The sequence below is a fragment of the Biomphalaria glabrata genome, chromosome 18, assembly GCF_947242115.1.
Source record: "Biomphalaria glabrata chromosome 18, xgBioGlab47.1, whole genome shotgun sequence".
In the NCBI taxonomy this organism is placed as follows: Eukaryota; Metazoa; Mollusca; class Gastropoda; family Planorbidae; genus Biomphalaria; species Biomphalaria glabrata.
The window spans coordinates 11413221-11435110 of record NC_074728.1 but is presented as its reverse complement, the minus strand read 5'-3'; the positions used below and the strand labels follow the sequence as shown (position 1 = coordinate 11435110).

The window sequence follows — 21890 nt, the reverse complement described above, 5'->3', positions numbered from 1 at the left end:
CCGAAACCCAAGTAATGTAATCGTCTCTACGATCATTATAGAATCAGTGCTCATATTGTGCATCCAGATATTTATGAGTTGGTTTAGGATAAATCTCTCATTAATTAATGTAACTACTAGAGTCACGGGTTTCTCATGCAAATGGTTCATTGTCTTTTTTTTTTTTTGATGTGGCCCGCAAGGCGCAACACGAGTGTCGGAAATAAAAATGGCCCGCCGTCCGATTAAAGTTGAGCATCACTGGTATAGAATGTTTGCTTTTTTAAAAAAACAACACAGTTAACATTTTTAAAGTGTGCAATTTTCCACACCAAAATAATTCAAGTATGAACATGAAATCAAGATCTAAATATACAGGAAAAAAGGATTTTTCTAAACTGCATCCATTGAAAGGTTAATAATGTTAGAATCTAGATCTACGTCTATATTCTTGTATCAGGTAATCTTCACTGATTTTTAAAAAAGTAAATAGATAATTGTTATAATAATGGACATGTTTTCGATTCCAAAAATCATGGATGAGTGCAGTGTTTCACATGACTATAATAATAATTATAGCTTTTATATTTTAAGGCAGTCAGTAGTATCTTTTGGTCCGGTGCGGACAGTAGTGACTTAGAGAGCGCAGTAGTAACTTTGAGTTAAGTTGTATATTTTGAACAGCTGAAGCCAGTATTTTGATAGTTTTTCTCTGGATTTGAGAGTCAAGTAGTAACTTTGAAGTTTATTGTTACCCGCTGTGATGCGGACGTGATTTAATAAGATTTAGTATATTGGTTATGTATAGAACCGCTGTTATGCGGACGCGACTGTATTCTATGCATTGGATCATTTTTGTGACTACCATGAAGTGTGCAACATATTGTTTTATTAAATAAATGTTATATCTTGTCTGCCGAAATTGGACTCATTCAATCTCTACCATTTGTGCTGGTTACGTGTCAAGTGTAACACGAACACAGGAAGCACGAATCCAGCATTCCACGACATTCGCATTCCTCAACATTACACCATTTAACCTTTGACAGCTTCTTTAGGCTCGCTAAAAGAAGATCGCCTTTGGCATTCGGTCATCTCCCATGCGGGATAGGTGTCCGACCCAGTGCAGCTGTCGAATGGTAATTAGTGCTTCTATACTGTCCACACCTGCCTCCAGCAGAACATATTTATTAACAGTTATTTATTATGTAATCCTGCCTAATAAATTATTGTATGCATTAAAAACTAGAATCTAAGACTATCATTAATATTCTACAACATTATATCTTATAAACTCAAAGACGTTCCTTTACAAGAGAAGACAGCTATACATATCTAGATTATGTGCTGATCTATTCGTGCATGTTAACAGAGACTTAAAGTCTTTTTCGCAATGGGTTACTTTGGATGATTCAGGCAGCACGTTCCATGACTTTAAAAAAAAATATGTTATATCTAGAGCTACTTCTACTAGGCCAGATCTAAATTGAACTAATGATTAATAATCTAGATCTAAAATGTTAAGAGTCTAAATAAGGATCTTTTTTCTAATGATTTTAACATGTAAGATCTGCATTTTTTAGGCAAAGAGAAACGTTATATCCCTACCCTAGCGCTAGATCTAAACTTGAATTTAGACTTGTTCTAGGTCTATAGTTTCTGGATCAGACAATGGACTTAAGGAGCATTCCTAATTGATTTCAAGTACACAGATGTCTACAGTACATGTCTATTTGCTGTGCTGCCTCTTCGTGGCCTCTTGTAAGTACCAAAAAAAATGCGCTGTTAAATTTAAGTGTCTGTTAATCACGTGACATTCAGAAGCCGCATTCAAAGCGTAACACCAAAGCGAGGAAGGACGCCTATAAGCTAGAAACAATTGCTTGGCGGGTCAAGCGAACAGAGCTGACTTTAGAAATGTCATCCTATGATCAGGAAAGCTCCTGGGGTTTTAAAAGTCGTAACATCATAAAACATTTATATAAATACATTTGTAGACTAAATACAATAATGCATTCATTTAGCGCATGACACACACACACACACATACACACTAACACATTCCTATGACATAATGACGAAATTAAGCAATCAAGAGAAAAAAAGGGACAGAAAAAAGTAATCTTGTACCCTTTGCTAGAACAAATATTTAGGCGTACTAATTGTTTCCTTTCCATCTCGCCATGTCCATTCAATCCTTTGTTTCTATTTCAGACATGTACATAAGTATACACATTGTCTAACGTAGCATATATTATATAGTTTTACTGAATTATATCTTCTTCACACCAGACATACAAATGTCTTAACTTTAAGTTATTTACATCGCAGGGAACTTGAAAAAAACAACACATTTTTAAAATGTGAACGTGCTACATATACATAATCTTTTAAACAAGCTGATAATTACATCCTTTAGACAGCTGATACTTTCTCTTTTAGACAGTCTTAGCTGAAACTATCTCTTTAAGATTGTACTTGTACTTAGCTGATACTTCCTCTTTAAGATTGTGCTTAGATGATACTTCCTCTTTAAGATTGTGTTTAGCTGATACTTCCTCTTTAAGATTGTGCTAAGCTGATACTTCCTCTTTAAGATTGTGCTTAGCTGATACTTCCTCTTTAAGATTGTGCTTAGCTGGTACTTCCTCTTTAAGATTGTGCTTAGCTGATACTTCCTCTTTGTGATTGAGTAAAGCTGATACGTCCTCTTTAAGATTGTACTTAGCTGATACTTCCTCTTTAAGATTGTGCTTAGCTGATACTTCCTCTTTAAGATTGTGCTTAGCTGGTACTTCCTCTTTAAGATTGTGCTAAGCTGATACTTCCTCTTTAAGATTGTGCTTAGCTGATACTTCCTCTTTAAGATTGTGCTTAGCTGATAATTCCTCTTTAAGATTGTGATTAGCTGATACTTCCTCTTTAAGATTGTACTAAGCTGATACTTCCTCTTTAAGATTGTACTTAGCTGATACGTACTCTTTAAGATTGTGCTTAGCTAAGACTACATCTTTTAGACAGTGCTTAGAAGATGGTTTTTATTTCAGACGGTTCTGGACAAATGGGCAGATACTTCATCTTTCAAGTTCCTTACCTGAACAAAGTCTCACTCTCTGTACAACTGTACACGTCCTCAGCAGTGCCTGGCAGGATTCTCCTCTTTGTGTCCCGCTTTCCCCGCAAAGAAGTGTGTAATGTAACTGTGACGAGATCTCAACCAAACTATTGTCAAATCAAACAAACTCACAGGTATGTTTGAAGGGCTGCCTGGGCACATGACATGCCCTGTAGACTGTCATTTCGATGGTCACGGGTTCAAACACTGCCCGCCGCCACCTCTCGCAGTCCTGCGGGACTTTTGGGCTAGGTTGTAAAAATCTTCAATTCTGAAGGAATTATGGGCACGACATGGCCTATATTGTGACAGTGTGACAAATATCAAACAAACTGAAGAAACATCCAAAGCCATTTAAACTAAAAACTTTTTTTGCTTCGTGCCCAGTGGCGCGGCTAAGAGGTTCAAGGGGTACTGACCTCACTGGATAATACCAACCCTAGAAATGCCCAGGAATAAATCGTATGAGCCATAAGGTCATTAATTTAGTCTTTGGGGAAAAAGAGGGGTAGACAGTAAGAAAATCAAGATAGTGCCTATAATTCACATTGAATTTTGACGATGGCGCCTATTTTTAGTTTCTCAATGTTATGATGGCTGCCTGGTCGTGTGGTATAGAATGTCGTCTTAATGGTCCCGGCTTCGAATCTTTCCCGCCGTCAATCCCCACCGTTCTACTGGAGGTCCGGGATGCAATCATTTTCTATTCTGAGGAAACATTCGAAACAATTTTAAAAAATCGAAAAAAAAGTTTTTAATTTTTTTTACATTATCCCAGAAATTATATTTAACGATACTCCTATTTGCAGCATTTTTTTTTTCGAAAGCGTTATTTTGGTACGCTAATTATTTTGTCAATTATAATACCTTGACTATGTTTCAATCTAATCATACAGGCAAAACTACACTTATCCTATCTGGACCTTCGTGTTGGAGAGTTCGGCTAACTTCGGTGCCACTGTTTCAATCTTGTCATCAGGCCTCGTCCTGGACATAATGTTGCTGTTTCCGGTGTCTCGGTTCGGCCACAACTACTACGTCATTACCCCAGCGTACGTTGTCGGTGGATTACATAGTTGTTTTTACAAAGCCTCATATTAACTAACTCTGTCTGTCTGTCTGGTAAAATAGTTTGTACATGTTATTTCTTTGACACCCAATCTCGGATCAAAGTGAAATTGTTTTGCAAAATTATTTACTTTACCTAATAACAGAAGAATAAAGTAAAAAAAAATATTTAATTAACTATTGGTAATTAATTATTTTGTTTGATATCTCGAAGAAGGGAAAGAAATTGTACTTAACTGAAGTAGTGGTTTAAGCTGAATTAGTCCCCTTTATAGGCCTCGCTTTAAAGTAAGTTAAAAAAGAACAATACATAACTATACAATCTAATATTTTCATAGGCGTCTTACTAGCAGAGTGGTTAATATGTCCCCTTCAGGTCGTTACCCCTATTTGTTTTAAATGGTACTAGTCGAACGGCGACGTAGCATACTCCGCTATTTTGCAGGACCGGCCTTATGTCACTGCAACCTATGTGACCGGAGTGAGCCCCGCACTTTCATAGGACCTGCGCTAATTCTAGGTGTATAAATTATTAAATTAAACCATTTTATAACTTAAAACTGATTTCCCGCGGCCTCCTGATTTACCAGGAGTTCCTAGAAATCTCCGAAAATTATTAAAACCTTTAGAAAACTCATACAAATCTCCTGAAATATATAAACAAAAATTGTCATTTTGGGGTGTCATTCAATATGGAAAATGCCAATCCTACACGTGATTTAAAACAAAAACCGGCATTGTGCAATACCCCTGATCTATGTAGGAAACAGAATTGTTATGATATACTGTAGGACTTCGCTGGACGCAAGGCTCATGTAGTAATTCTGTGCGTAGTAAAGAATGAATATATTTTCTAATACAAACTCTTAATTTTCACTTATAATCCGTATCTCTACCCAAACTGGGCCCCGCGAAATCCGTTTCGCATTGGGCCCCACAACGGTTAAATCCGGCCCTGCTATTTAGTGACGGGAGAATACATGACTTCTTGGTCACAATGGTTAAGTCCGGCCCTGCAATTTAGTGACTACTTGTTCTCCCCACACCCCTTCTTTTTTTCGCCTCTAAAATTAAGTGGGGTAACTCTAGTCCGTCCGACTTGCAGAAATAAAAGAGTGATCTCTCCATTTCTTGGTGCCCAAACTCTTGAGCCATGAAGAGAATTAAATAGAGAGATGGTTCACCTAGATATCTCTATTATCTTAATTTCTCCCCCCCCCCCCAATTTTCCCAGCTGATCCAGATAAGTTATAGGATCATACCGTATTGAAAAAACTAAAAGCGTTAATTACATAGTGCTAAACAAAAACAATTGCGACAAAATATTTCCAAGTCAGCACAGATTTATTTGTAAGTCTTGAGATCTATTACAAATTTAATAACAGATCCAAACGAATTAATACAATTTGGCCTACACTTCGTATAAGCCTTGTTTTGTTTTTTTAAAGTATTTTTCTTGTTAAATTATAGTTCAACAATTCATAGTGGACATCTCGTCACATTGGCACATATTTTCGCTTCTATCCATTCGGGAATGAAGTTATATAAAGTTTATGTTTACTTGGTGAATTGTATCCAGAAAAAAATCTCGCCTTAGGGAAAACAAAATACTTTCATAAATTTGTGACAATTATATTGCAGGCATTTAACAAAAAACTTATAAGACATTCAAATACTGGGTTGATAATAAAGAAATTAGAATGGTTTGTGGCTCGGACTCTCAGACGTAGCCGACGATTACATCTAAGAGAAAAACTTACAAGAGGAGAAACACCCCACTTTTTAGGAGACTTGTAGGGAGTACGAGTGTGAAGAATGGGCTAGATCAGTGGTTCCCAAACTTTTTTGTCTCGTAGACCCCTTGTCATGTTTTTTTGGTTATCCGTAGACCCCCTGCTTAAGTTATATTGAATTTTTGAAAATTCATCAATTTCAAATTACACATTTTGTTTAAAATAATTTCTAACCAGTGACACGAGTAGTGAAAAAGTTTTTTAAACCTACATTTTAAGTTGAATTAATTTTTTAAAATAAATGTATTAACAATATTCAAATTTAAACCATTATATAACAGTTAATATGTATCGTTACTATCACTATACACATTTTTTAAAGGTTTGCAAGCTTACCATCCGTTACTACGGAGATTATTTTTCATATAGGGATTTGTTGGTTTATGAAGTAGTTCTTCAAAACATTAAATATTAATATGCCTTAAGTATCACAGTAAAAGTTTTCACAAAGAGCAGTTTTTCGTGGATTTCTTGAGCCATAATAATTTGAATAAAAAAATACATCATTACCAGACAAGGTTGACTCAGCCAGCTGTATAGAGAAATTTGTTGTTTGCAGAAATATGTCGTTTGCAAAGACTTATATAAGAAGAAAGAAAAATCTGACTATATTCCCACAGAGCTCAAGAATTTAGTGAACTCTTCTACAAATCCATTGCCCTAACAACCAATGAGTCAGAGTTTGCATGGATGGTTCTCAGAAAGCCTCCACAAACGGAGGAGCTGGAATACTCATTGAATGTCCCAATGGAGAAAAAATAATTTAAATATTAACCACAGAGAAGAAATAGGAGCAGTGGAGCTAACAGATACCATGCTAGCGAATCGGCCAAGTTCGCCAAACAGTTAAATTTTTTCTTGACCAACATTAAAAATAGTTATTCAAAGCCTGACAAACTCTGATGTATCCTAAATGAAACAACTCATGATGCCTAGACTGATGTTCGGTGGTCACCTTGCCTGCTCGCATCTCCCGTCGGGAGATTTGGGTTAGATGCAATTATCCACATAATCTGAAGGAACATCCAAAAGATTTTGTACAAAACATACTGTGTGACCTGTTCGCTAATGTTAAAATAGAAGGAAATAGAAGGCTGACACACTTGCCAAATGTGAGAAAACAAATACACACTTGAACATAGCACTCTATCAGGAAGAAATGAAGAAACTAATAGTAAATTGTAAAAACGAGAAATGGACAAGCTCTCATTCGATATACAAGAAAGATGACACCTATTATAAACTATCCCGATAGAACCACCTAAAATTTTTCACATCAGAACCGTACACATCATAATGAGAAAACATATGTTCCGGAAGCTCAAAATTGGGACCATTGAAATTTGTCCTTTTGGAGTGTCACCAGAGAATGCCGCCAATGCCTTCAAAATTGCAGTCTTCACCAAGAGGCCCAAAACAAGACACCGGTCACAAAACCCAAACATGAAATTCTTTTAATGATATAAGTTTGTGTAAGAGTTTTTACTATTTCTTCAATGGCTAGTAAAATCAATAATTTACCTATCATGTGTAGATTTTCAGTATTTTACTATAGTCATTTTCTCAATGTCATGTCAAAGAGAGTTTTTGTGGGTGTATTCTGAACTTTATCTTAGAGTGTTGCAAACTTTTATCTTTTTATTAGGGTGGTATCATCTCAAATGATCCTCCAGCTTAATTGGTTTCATAGCATCATAAAAAATGGCACATTAACACTCGCTTGTTTGACAAGGAAGTAATGAAGTTCAATTTCAAATATTTAACGCTGTACAGTTTACATTTATTTATTTTTAAGTTATAACTAGACAAAACTACACTATTTAAATATAGTTATTAAATTAAACAAAACAATTTTTCATTCAATCAGCAGGATAAAAATTTTAAGGATTTTCTAAGGTACAAATCATAAATGTGTGTATGAAAAAAATTCCAGTTGTCAAAATTAAAGTCACGACATGCTGAATTAAGATTCTTTATCGTAGACCCCCGTGAACATCTCATAGACCCCCGATTCCCTTTTTAACTTTCGTAGACCCCTTGGAAGTCTTCGTAGACCCCTGGGGGTCTATATAGACCACTTTGGGAATCACTGGGCTAGATAGTCCTGGCTACTAACGCTAGGGTGTTTCGCAATTTCAAGACCAAGTTAACAGTTTATAGCCACCGGGAACCCACGCTTTGAGAAACACTGTAGATATGACAATGCTCTGTAGCTGCCGAGCGCTGTTGGATTTTCCTTTGCTGCTCTTAATTTGCGTGCCACTGCTATAGTTACTGATATAGTCTATTTGAAACATTAAAACAAAATAATATTGTTCTAAGTATAAAGTAAATGTGAACGTATAAATAGTACGAAAGAAGCTTTTCTATTCAAATAGCTCATCAACCTAAATCCATTTTTTAAATAAAAACATTTGCTGGTAAGCCTATATATAGGCTATTTAAATCTAGATCTGGAGTCTAGATACTATTATAATAGATGTAGATTTATAGATTATAAGAGTGAATCGAAGGGATCAATAAGCTTATTAATATTTGATATCCCCAGATAGTTTTATATTTTAACACAAGAACATACACATTATAAGCGTATTAATATTTGTTATCCTCCATATAGGGCATCATCTTGCCTGTCCATTCATAGTGCTTTTACAAAGCGCTTGTTAGATGTAGGCGACTCATGAATGAAACTATAAAAATAGCTCTAGAGCTATATGTCAACACGACTTCGCCGCTATAGAGAACGAATGTACGAAAAAGGCTTTAGAAGAACACATTTTGTAAGGTTAACTTGATTAAGATATGAAACGAATGGACTATAATTAGTGTGTTCATGTGTTAAAGTTTAAAACTATAATTGCGAAGAGAAGTTTTATCATCTTAGAGTTGAATTAGACCTAGGAATAGAGAGATGTGTAACATTTCGGTCTTGTCTAATGAAAGAATGTACGTCAGGACTTCCAAATTCGCAGATATAAGGAATGAATTGATGTAAAAATTCTTTTGAAACTCAAATTTGAAGGTTAATTTTATTAACTTTATAGTATAGATTGTCAGTAATGCTTCTCTCTGCTTTGAGTAAATGAAATACTTCTCTCTGCTTTGAGTAAATGAAATACTTCTCTCTGCTTTGAGTAAATGAAATACTTCTCTCTGCTTTGAGTAAATGAAATACTTCTCTCTGCTTTGAGTAAATGAAATACTTCTCTCTGCTTTGAGTAAATGAAATACTTCTCTCTGCTTTGAGTAAATGAAATACTTCTCTCTGCTTTGAGTAAATGAAATACTTCTCTCTGCTTTGGGTAAATGAAATACTTCTCTCTGCTTTGGGTAAATGAAATACTTCTCTCTGCTTTGAGTAAATGAAATACTTCTCTCTGCTTTGAGTAAATGAAATACTTCTCTCTGCTTTGAGTAAATGAAATACTTCTCTCTGCTTTGAGTAAATGAAATACTTCTCTCTGCTTTGAGTAAATGAAATACTTCTCTCTGCTTTGAGTAAATGAAATACTTCTCTCTGCTTTGAGTAAATGAAATACTTCTCTCTGCTTTGAGTAAATGAAATACTTCTCTCTGCTTTGAGTAAATGAAATACTTCTCTCTGCTTTGAGTAAATGAAATACTTCTCTCTGCTTTGAGTAAATGAAATACTTCTCTCTGCTTTGAGTAAATGAAATACTTCTCTCTGCTTTGAGTAAATGAAATACTTCTCTCTGCTTTGAGTAAATGAAATACTTCTCTCTGCTTTGAGTAAATGAAATACTTCTCTCTGCTTTGAGTAAATGAAATACTTCTCTCTGCTTTGAGTAAATGAAATACTTCTCTCTGCTTTGAGTAAATGAAATACTTCTCTCTGCTTTGAGTAAATGAAATACTTCTCTCTGCTTTGAGTAAATGAAATACTTCTCTCTGCTTTGAGTAAATGAAATACTTCTCTCTGCTTTGAGTAAATGAAATACTTCTCTCTGCTTTGAGTAAATGAAATACTTCTCTCTGCTTTGAGTAAATGAAATACTTCTCTCTGCTTTGAGTAAATGAAATACTTCTCTCTGCTTTGAGTAAATGAAATACTTCTCTCTGCTTTGAGTAAATGAAATACTTCTCTCTGCTTTGAGTAAATGAAATACTTCTCTCTGCTTTGAGTAAATGAAATACTTCTCTCTGCTTTGAGTAAATGAAATACTTCTCTCTGCTTTGAGTAAATGAAATACTTCTCTCTGCTTTGAGTAAATGAAATACTTCTCTCTGCTTTGAGTAAATGAAATACTTCTCTCTGCTTTGAGTAAATGAAATACTTCTCTCTGCTTTGAGTAAATGAAATACTTCTCTCTGCTTTGAGTAAATGAAATACTTCTCTCTGCTTTGAGTAAATGAAATACTTCTCTCTGCTTTGAGTAAATGAAATACTTCTCTCTGCTTTGAGTAAATGAAATACTTCTCTCTGCTTTGAGTAAATGAAATACTTCTCTCTGCTTTGAGTAAATGAAATACTTCTCTCTGCTTTGAGTAAATGAAATACTTCTCTCTGCTTTGAGTAAATGAAATACTTCTCTCTGCTTTGAGTAAATGAAATACTTCTCTCTGCTTTGAGTAAATGAAATACTTCTCTCTGCTTTGAGTAAATGAAATACTTCTCTCTGCTTTGAGTAAATGAAATACTTCTCTCTGCTTTGAGTAAATGAAATACTTCTCTCTGCTTTGAGTAAATGAAATACTTCTCTCTGCTTTGAGTAAATGAAATACTTCTCTCTGCTTTGAGTAAATGAAATACTTCTCTCTGCTTTGAGTAAATGAAATACTTCTCTCTGCTTTGAGTAAATGAAATACTTCTCTCTGCTTTGAGTAAATGAAATACTTCTCTCTGCTTTGAGTAAATGAAATACTTCTCTCTGCTTTGAGTAAATGAAATACTTCTCTCTGCTTTGAGTAAATGAAATACTTCTCTCTGCTTTGAGTAAATGAAATACTTCTCTCTGCTTTGAGTAAATGAAATACTTCTCTCTGCTTTGAGTAAATGAAATACTTCTCTCTGCTTTGAGTAAATGAAATACTTCTCTCTGCTTTGAGTAAATGAAATACTTCTCTCTGCTTTGAGTAAATGAAATACTTCTCTCTGCTTTGAGTAAATGAAATACTTCTCTCTGCTTTGAGTAAATGAAATACTTCTCTCTGCTTTGAGTAAATGAAATACTTCTCTCTGCTTTGAGTAAATGAAATACTTCTCTCTGCTTTGAGTAAATGAAATACTTCTCTCTGCTTTGAGTAAATGAAATACTTCTCTCTGCTTTGAGTAAATGAAATACTTCTCTCTGCTTTGAGTAAATGAAATACTTCTCTCTGCTTTGAGTAAATGAAATACTTCTCTCTGCTTTGAGTAAATGAAATACTTCTCTCTGCTTTGGGTAAATGAAATACTTCTCTCTGCTTTGAGTAAATGAAATACTTCTCTCTGCTTTGAGTAAATGAAATACTTCTCTCTGCTTTGAGTAAATGAAATACTTCTCTCTGCTTTGAGTAAATGAAATACTTCTCTCTGCTTTGAGTAAATGAAATACTTCTCTCTGCTTTGAGTAAATGAAATACTTCTCTCTGCTTTGGGTAAATGAAATACTTCTCTCTGCTTTGGGTAAATGAAATACTTCTCTCTGCTTTGAGTAAATGAAATACTTCTCTCTGCTTTGAGTAAATGAAATACTTCTCTCTGCTTTGAGTAAATGAAATACTTCTCTCTGCTTTGAGTAAATGAAATACTTCTCTCTGCTTTGAGTAAATGAAATACTTCTCTCTGCTTTGAGTAAATGAAATACTTCTCTCTGCTTTGAGTAAATGAAATACTTCTCTCTGCTTTGGGTAAATGAAATACTTCTCTCTGCTTTGGGTAAATGAAATACTTCTCTCTGCTTTGAGTAAATGAAATACTTCTCTCTGCTTTGAGTAAATGAAATACTTCTCTCTGCTTTGAGTAAATGAAATACTTCTCTCTGCTTTGAGTAAATGAAATACTTCTCTCTGCTTTGAGTAAATGAAATACTTCTCTCTGCTTTGAGTAAATGAAATACTTCTCTCTGCTTTGAGTAAATGAAATACTTCTCTCTGCTTTGAGTAAATGAAATACTTCTCTCTACTTTGAGTAAATGAAATACTTCTCTCTGCTTTGAGTAAATGAAATACTTCTCTCTGCTTTGGGTAAATGAAATACTTCTCTCTGCTTTGAGTCAATGAAATACTTCAGAGACTCGTTGTGTCTTCAGTGGGAAACCATCCTTCATCATAGTCGCAAGCTACAACAACACGTCCGTCTCTGTCAGATTGGTCAACGCAGGACTTGCTTCGCAACCAATTCTAGCTAACGGACGAAATTACACAAATAACGACCTGATGGACCTACTTCTGAACAGGTTTAAACACAATGTTTATGTTTCACAAAACTTGTATCAACTCTCCCTGTCTGTCTGTCTTTTGTCTGGTAACTAGGTTAAACACGGTATTACTCCTACACCCATTCATGAATCAAGTTGAAACTTTGCACAATTGTTCATTGGCGTGGACAATACAAGAGTTTAAAAAAGTGACCAGTTTGTCAAAAGATTACTGGTTAGTAATTATTTTTTTTATATCAACAAGGGAAACCAATCTTTCAGTATTCACATAAATGGTTAAATATGTCGAGTTTCGTCCCCTTAAATAATTGTACGCGTTATTTCTCCTATACCCATTCTCGGATCAAGTTGAAACGTTCAACAATTATTAATTGTTCCTAACAAAACATAAATCTATTTCAAAATTAACATATTAGTTAATACATTATTGGTAATTAATATTTTTATATCTAAAAATGGAAGTATATTCTACATTATTGAGCGATATTTTTCTTGATATTAAATTTTCATTAAAATATGCCAAACTCCAACTGGCAACTTGTTTAGCTTTTAAAACATGAAGCAGGCTTAAAATAGTATCTTCTGTCTTTATGGAGACCGTTTGCTCTAAAGAGAAAAATATTTATAAATGCATAACGAATTCTGGTTTGGACAAACTTGTGTATTCTTGCATATAAATATGAAATTAATATACTTTATTGTATTATTTCTCTTTATCATTATCATACCAGCGAACAAGGATTTATGATACAACGCTGTAACCATCACGGCAGTGAAGACTTTACAGGTGATTTTATTTCTTACATTTAAATTGAAAAATAAAGGTCGGCCCTACCTTCACTCTCGGGATTTTTAGGGCGCCTCTGATTCCACCCAGCTCTAATGGGTACTTGACATAAGTTGGAGAAAAGTAAAGTGGGGTCGGTCGTTTTGCTGGCCGCATGACACCCTCGTTAACCGTGTGCCAAAGAAACAGATGACCATTACCCCATCTGTCCCATAGATCATAAGGACTCATAAGGTCTCTGAAAGTGGTACTACTCCTTTACTTCTATGAGATGATAAGAAGTGCATTGGCTTAATAAAAAGTTATGGATACTTCTTTAATAAATAAGTACGAGGTTTACCGGCTACTCGGGGTGGAACAATCCATAGAGTAAACTCTTTTGATGCAAATAAGTTTTTAGATAATGCTTAAATGACTATGCTCAGTGGCGATACATTGGACACGGGACGAGTTTCATGGACGCCCTCAGCCTTGTGTGGGGGGGGGGGGGCTTTGGGCGGTCGCCTTTGCTATGGTAAAGCTTCTTAAGAACTTCCAAAAGTTGTGTAGTTTCAAATCGACGACTAACATTGTCCCAAAATAACATATGTGTTATGATGTGAAGACTGTAGCAAGACTTGTTGAGCAGGTTGTGGTACTGAGTTATTTTTTTGTTTAGGGAAATATAGTTTTGATGTCTGGGCTTCAGGTATTTTAGCATGTTGCTTGCAAACCATTATGCACCCCATTCATTAGTGCTATTGCTGTCAGGTCATTCATTCTCAACTTATAGAACATTTTCTTTTGACTGTGAAAGGAAATGTTGTCAGAAGCTACGGTTGAAATACACTAATCTTGATAAATGAATACGCCTCTAGCGAAAGCACATTTATAGATTTGTTTATCTTTTTTTTTTATAAGAACCCCCAAGAGAAGCTTTAAATACATTCAAAAGTCCTTCTAGTCTCCTCATGCTCTTGTTTCGTCTTATCACACTCCGAAATCTAATATAATAGCCTTATCATACGCCTCTTAATCTTATTATATTCTGTTATTCTTATTAGTCTTATAATATTTATGTTAGTCTTATTAGGTGATGGAAGGGATTGCGAATTCTTTTTATTATTGGGACGTATTTTTTTATTAGAAACTCGATTCTAACGGATTCATTACCTAAAAATTAAAAAAAAAAAAAAAAATATTTGTTTTAAATTGATGGCAATGAGTATTATCATGCATTCAAATAATGTAAGATGGTATTTGGGATCTTATAGAGCGGTAACTCCTCACATCAGCAAAGCATAATAGTATTACAGCTCCATACATAGATACCTTGAAAATGTTCTTAATTTCATTCCTATTACCTTTACTTTAAAAAAAAAATATTTTAAAAAGAGTAATATATTTGAATTATAATATAAACACTATAAGTTGATTGCTTCCCTCTAGGGACGTCAGTATACGGGGTGAAGCCTATTGGTTTAATATCTGGAGCTTGTGGTGCGAAACAGAACTGTTCAACGCAAGTTTATATGAGTGAGTAGCTGACCTTTTGTTTCAAGTCTACATTTGTTTAATAGTCATTGAGTGAGCAGCCGCCCTTGTATTTCAAGGTCATATTTGTTTAGAAGTCATTGAAAATACACAATGTTTAGGCTTCTTAACAGAGGTGGCGTTTGGGGAGTGAAAATGGAGGCGAACGAACCAGGCCCGCTCTCGGAGAGTCAAACGCACTTTAGCCTTGGTGTCACCATAATGATTTTATAAAATTCTACAATAAAGTCTGCTATTGATATATAAAAGCTGATAAGAGCTTTTTAAAATCGTTCTTTAAGGTCAAAAACCTTAGGTCTCGTCCTATGTACTTTGATCTCCTGTAATAAAAAAACAACTTTCAGACCTTGCATTCTATTAGCGCAGATGATGTCAAAGTCCTCTGTTTCTCGTACCGTCGACGATGTCATTTGGCCAGCACAACGACTACCCTCCTATACTTTCCTCAGTAATGTCAGATACACATTACGCCATTAGAGTTTGGTGAACTAAGGGACGCTCTGAAAAATCTAGAAATTCAAAATCCCAGTCTCCGCCGAGATTCGAACCCGAAAACCCCTAGTTTCGGAAGCCAAGCGCTTGACCACTCAGCAACCACGACTCTCGATCTCCTCTAGGTCCCCTAAATAACGCAAGTGTTTCACAATGTGTCAGTTCATTAAAACCCAATCTATGGCCAACCAAAAACCTCTGCCCACACGTGACCTTCATGATAGAGATCGAGATTGGGTCGGCCTTGGCCCACAGTGCATGATGAAGCCTCAGAAGCATTCACCTGACCGAGTTTGTTTTTCTGTAATACGGCTCGTGATACGCATGCTAGAGATTGGCGTGGCCCCCAAGCTAAAAAAGGTTGGCTGCACTGTAAAAAGTGGCCTCAGGTCATCTTCTACACAAGAAATGTCCACTTCGTGAGTCATTGCCCCGCTTCCCTCCCCTCCCCCCAACCATTTCACCTATCTGAATTAGATGTATATCGTTCCGCACCGTTCGGTGCATTGTGCGGCAAGCTGTGTCCGCTGTAACCTCGACTGTTATTGTTATATGTGGGTAAAACTTTAATTGAATGATTCAATGTTTTTAGTCTTCTATTGTTTTTTTTTTATAGAAATGTTGGAACCTGATAACCAATATGGCATGGAGTTTATCATAGTCAACTTATCTAATCAGGATATAGAGGTCATCGTCATGACAACGGTGCAATCAACTCGATTAAATCTGACTTTGCAAGAGCAAACATTAAGCTTGGTAGTAAAAGAATCAGGCCGTATATCCAAAGTAAGACTTATACCCTTTTATTTTACCTTTTTTTTTTAAATCTTTGTTTTCTAATTACTGACACTGCGAAGACAGGAGCTGGAATGGTTTGAACAAGTATCTTTAAGGGTTTAATGAAGATTTACGTCAAAACGGCTCAGGCGGAACACGAAGACAAGCGTGGACTGATAGAACGGGAGATTTTTAATAGGGGAGGATTTTAAGGAAGTCAGTGCTACTCTGTTGCTATGTAATCTCTTAACACTTACATTCAACTAAATTTTGTTCTGTCTATCTGTACTTACTGATTGCATTTAGACCAGCTTACTGATTTCTTTTACTTGAGATCAGCTTACTGATTTCTTTTACTAGAGATCAGCTTACTGATTTCTTTTACTTGAAATCAGCTTACTATTTGCCTTTACTTGTGTTGTTACCGGTCGTCGCCTTGTAGCAACCAATTGCTGATAGACCACAAGTCGTCTCTCCTAAGACCAAGTGACGACAATGCCACCTATGTTGCATCATTCACAACCAATCTCTAACCTCTTCACACAGACACCATTTATAAACACACACACACACATTCCATAACAATTTGAGGTAATCTTACTATTTGTCTTTACTTGAGATCAGCTTACTATCATGTCAAATGTACCGTTGATGATTGGATCTCTAACATAATGTTAAGTATTGTTAAGGGGGCTCGAGTTTCAATCCTCAGTCGAACTGAGTTGGGTTTGCAAAGCACTTTAAAAAAAATGATATGCAACTTCATGGGAGTTCATTATTACCTGGCTAGTCTGGAGACTTCTTTGCATTCTGTAAATGATACACACGTATAGATGCATACCTCAGTGCTTAAGGAGCTCTGACAAACTATACGCTTTGATACTTACAGAGATTTGGTCAAAAACACAGAAATTCCAAATCCTATACCGACCGGGGACTGGACCATCTAATGAGGATGTGGCCTAGCGTAGCATGAGGTTTGAGGGACATATCCTTCGACAGAATGTATCGCCCATCCTAAGAATAGAAATGACATGGAGGCCCAAACGAGGAAAACGCAAAAATGGATGTTTTAATGAAGCTTAAATCTAAGTCCGAAAGTGAGTTTCTTTTCAGACCTTGTGGTCTATAGGACAAATGATGTAAAAGTAATCTGTTTCTGTGGCCTACGGTTAACGAGGGTGTCATGTGGCCAGCACAACGACCAACTGCCTTTACTTTTCCCCAACTAATGTCAGGTACCCATTAGAGCTGAGTGGACTCGAAGATCCGGAAATTAAAAATCCCAATCACCACCAGGATTCGAACCTCGGATCGGAAGCCAGGCGCTTCTTCGCTCAGCCACCTCGCCTTCAAACCCAAGTGTAAGTAAACTGTAAGACACGTGACAGCGATGAAAAAGAGACCCTTCTATAGACATAGAAGCCAAGTTAACAATAATACATCCCAACATTACCGAAGATATTTTGCAGTCTCTGGACTATTTCTGGACGAACATGTAGACATACTGAGAGGATCAAGTGACGAAATCCTTGACCCTGACCTCTTCTTGTGTGGCAGGTGAACATGACGCAGGGGGACAGTGGCTTCATGCTGAGTGATAGACCAATCATATGCTACCTTTTGTACGTACAATCCTGTCGTCACAAGGATACTGCGCTTTATCCCTGGCTGACAACAGTCCAGCCCAACGCTTTATTTCATGACACCTATATCTGGACAATCAGGTAAACTTTACATTTAACAAAGCTGGACAATCAGATAAACTGTACATAAACAAATATGGACAAACAGGTAAATGTTACATAAACAAAAGTATTTTTTATATAGTAAACAAGCAAATTACAGAAATTCATTTTTTTTAAATAAAAGCTAATCCAAGGCGATAAACTTTACAATTACAACTAGATCTCTCAAAAATGCAAATTTGTATTCCTTTTTCGATATCATACTCAATAATTAATTACCAATAATTAATCGATTTTTTTTTATTGATATATGTTCTGTTAGGTACAGTAAATACTCTTGGAAAGTTTCACTTGATCCGAGAATTGGTTTGGAGTAATAACGTGTACAATTATCTAAGGGGACAAAAACCCGACATATTTAGCCATATATCTTTATATTGAAGAATTAATTTCACTTTTTGGTAACTAACAAAATATTCAATACCTGTAATTAGTTGACTAATTGGATTTTTAAAAATTGATTTGTTTTTTTAGGTAAAATAAATAATAGTGTAAGGATTCAATTCGATCCGAGAATAAGTGTGGGAGAATAAACGTGTTAAGAATTTGTACCTAACAGACACAGAGTAAATTGATATAGACAAACAGAGTGAATTGATATAGACAGAGTGAATTGATATAGACAAACAGACTAACAGAGTGAATTGATATAAGCTTTGTAAAAATTCTTCCTCTCCAATTCATAAGCGTAAGCATATTTGGAAATCCATTTGTGTCCAAACCTGTGACAAAAACTTATTGCTATCGCCTTATTCCAAACTCAAATTATATTTGTAATTGCAGTGATGTATGACGCTGTGGTAGCCCCGAGCAGCAAATCTAACCAGATTTTGTTGTTGTTGTTGTACATGTTCCTTCAGATTTGAAGATTATTTACATTCTAGCCTAAAATCTCACGTAGGTTGGCGGGTGATGTTGGTGGGCAGGGTTCAAACCCATACCATCTAGACCGATGAACGAAATGTTAATTAACAACTATCTAAAGACATTCTATAATCTCAGTGAAGAACTATACAGAACAAAGATGAAATGTTAAGAGATTTTGAATGAATCTGTTAACTCATTCCAATCTGCTGTTCCCGCTGTTCCCTGTTCACACGTACATTCCTATGCCTTTCATCCCAGATTTTTCCCCTTTCTTTTGTCTACTTAGTCAATTTACATGTAAAGTAAAGTTCCTCTTTTAGATGGGGCAGATCACCTGTTTCTATGGGCCATGGTGTCACGTGGCCAGCACAACGACCAACCGCCTTTACTTTTTCCCAACTATGTCAGGTACCCATTAGAGTTGGGTGGGCTCAGAGGCGCCCTAAAGATCTCGAAAGTAAAAATCCCAGTCTTTTATTCTTTATACTTAGTCAAAGTAGATGTGCTAATTAATTAATCAGATACTCATTCCAAAAAAAAAAATAGTATTATAAAGGTCTTTTTTCTTGTTATTTAAAAAAATCTTAATGTAGTTAATCGCTGTTTGCTTAATTATATGCTGAAGTCATATTACTCGGGTTTGGCAAAGAACTGAAAATGTTTTATTTGCTATTTCAGAGATGACAAAGAGATTTCTGGCTGGTTCCATAACTTCGTGACATTCATTATACAGACAGATCATGCTGACCAACTCACTTTGGATGGCCGAGTTCTTTCGTCTAGGTAGGTGAGAAATGGTGGGGGTTCCCGGTGTGCTCGGCCTTCGACCACGTACTCTAGCGTTCGATTCTGTTGGAAATCGCTGTCTTCAATATTAGATTCTCTGCGCTTTGTTCTACCAGGCTTACAAGCCTAGAGTTTTGAGAGTTTCGGATCAGCTCTTTTGGCAGTAAAACGGTAAGCTCAAGCCCTGTCAGCGCTTCTCATCTTAAACCTGGCACCCGGATTGAAATGGTCGTTACAGAAGACGGTTAGAACAATAGTGAAGCAAAACAAGACCCCTGTTGGGATGCTGAAGAACTATGTTCATTACTCTGGCGGGAATGAAGAAAGTTCCACGATCCACATACCATTCCATGAGTCTGTCATGACAGACATCTGCACAGCCTCTGTGATACAGAGAAGGAAAATGACGGGGTTTCACTGGGTGCTATGCCTTTGTTCTCGCCTTTCGTCTTGAGATACGAGTCTCTGGAATCAAAGGAGCAACAAAGTTGTACCTGCTTGTCAGACAGAACAATTGCTTAAGTAGGACGGCGGAGTTGAGCTTCTATTGGCTTAGAGCAGTGTTTCCCAGACTTGTTTCTTAACGAACACTTCGCACATTCTTAAGTAGGCCTATTTGGTGGACCACTTTGCTTATTTTGTTAGAGTCATTAATTCACGTGGTGACCTAATTGTTAATTATTCAAGCAGTTCGTGGAACACCGATTCAGGCCTCGCGGAACACTAAAGTTCCGCGGAACACAATTTGGGAAACACTGGCTTAGAGTTTCAAGGGTCCACGTCTCAACTCATGCATCAAATACAAATTTGATAAGCTCAAGAGTTACGGCTCGTTAAATTGTTGAGTTGCGTTGGAACTGTTGCAGTGCTAAGGTAATAATGTATAGGAATGCTTGCCTTGTGAAACTTTACAAAAAGCAGAAGAGGACAGCCAAAATGTTCCGCGTTATTTGTCTAGTATCATCCTCTCAGCTATTGCTTCCTGACAATATCCATTGGTCCTTACTGTAGATCAGCGATTCTCAACTTTTTTAGTTCCACGATCCCTTTTACAATTTTTCACTAGGTGGCGACCCCCAACCGTAAAGTTATCAGTATTTTCGCTAATGTTATAGAAATCGATTTTAATGGGTTGTTCCATTATAAAAATATAATTTACATGGCCACGATGGCCATGATGGCTTTTTAATCACGTGGGTCAATCTTCACCATAGAAACAAAAGGCCTACCTAGGATTCTGCAATGGCGTAACGTTGCATTTTTTGCCGCACCGTTTGATGGACAGTCATTGAAACTGTTACAAAAAATGCTGTGACGACTAAAATGGTTGAAATGATTCTGATTCAATTTTTTTTTTTGTAACATTTATCTTCAAATGATAATGCTAGTAAACAAAATAGTAACTACCAATGAACATTTTTTTTACAGTTTCAAGTTTCTTTTTAGACAATTTTTTTTCCTATGGGTCTTAGGCGACCCCTTCAAAATCGTTATTCGATCCCCAAATGGGTTGCGTGCCACCTACAGGTTGAGAACCTCTGCTGTAGATAAAAACATATAAATTGTGATATTCATGTTCATCGTTGATCTCGTCGCGAACTTTAGAAGCTGGTCAAACAGATATTTCTGTATCTGTAAGGTTTACTGCAGCGGTATGGGCTTAAATATAATTTCCTATATTGGCTATATCTGAGATATGGTTGTTACATTTGAGGAGTCAAATATCTAGTCCTACATCTGAAATGTTGAAATATACTGTAACATCGGAGTGCCAAATAGATAGTCGTCTATTTGAAATGAGCTGTTCTGTGTAACCATAGAAGATTTTGGGTATGATACAAGATTTCTTTCGACTTTTCCCGAACAGAATAATTATGAAGCTATCAGTGTTAGGTTGCAGATCAGACAAAGGGAAGTAACCCCCCAAAAAGATCTTTACTTGACCCCAAAGGGAGCCAATTACGTATGTCATTGTGTGTTTCGCCTTTATCCCCAGCAGATAATGAGTGCTACACTTGTGCTACCGTTGTATCCCCAGCAGATAATGAGTGCTACACTTGTGCTACCGTTGTATCCCCAGCAGATAATGAGTGCTACACTTGTGCTACCGTTGTATCCCCAGCAGATAATGAGTGCTACACTTGTGCTACCGTTGTATCCCCAGCAGATAATGAGTGCTACACTTGTGCTACCGTTGTATCCCCAGCAGATAATGAGTGCTACACTTGTGCTACCGTTGTATCCCCAGCAGATAATGACTGCTACACTTGTGCTACCGTTGTATCCCCAGCAGATAATGACTGCTACACTTGTGCTACCGTTGTATCCCCAGCAGATAATGAGTGCTACACTTGTGCTACCGTTGTATCCCCAGCAGATAATGACTGCTACACTTGTGCTACCGTTGTATCCCCAGCAGATAATGACTGCTACACTTGTGCTACCGTTGTATCCCCAGCAGATAATGACTGCTACACTTGTGCTACCGTTGTATCCCCAGCAGATAATGACTGCTACACTTGTGCTACCGTTGTATCCCCAGCAGATAATGAGTGCTACACTTGT

The 21890-nt window shown here is 36.4% G+C and overlaps 1 protein-coding gene across 7 annotated transcripts in view; it reads left to right on the top strand.

Moving 5' to 3' along the window:
• The first annotated feature begins 318 nt into the window (after positions 1-318).
• Positions 319-21890, top strand: part of LOC106061805 (uncharacterized) — a 28332-nt gene continuing 6760 nt past the window's right edge. For 4 of the 7 annotated variants that reach the window (XR_008775962.1, XM_056017511.1, XM_056017507.1 and 1 more), the window contains exons 1-10: positions 343-439; positions 1563-1740; positions 3027-3228; positions 3991-4146; positions 12207-12353; positions 13067-13122; positions 14551-14637; positions 15764-15933; positions 17485-17651; positions 19218-19322. Coding sequence is in view for 6 of the 7 variants with exons in the window: in XM_056017511.1 (XP_055873486.1) it covers positions 1692-1740; positions 3027-3228; positions 3991-4146; positions 12207-12353; positions 13067-13122; positions 14551-14637; positions 15764-15933; positions 17485-17651; positions 19218-19322 (1139 nt within the window). In the remaining variant the exon portion in view is untranslated. Of the gene's footprint in view, positions 440-1562; positions 1741-3026; positions 3229-3990; positions 4147-12206; positions 12354-13066; positions 13123-14550; positions 14638-15763; positions 15934-17484; positions 17652-19217; positions 19323-21890 lie in introns of all 7 variants that reach the window. The other 3 variants (XM_056017508.1, XM_056017509.1, XM_056017510.1) reach the window with 3 other exon arrangements.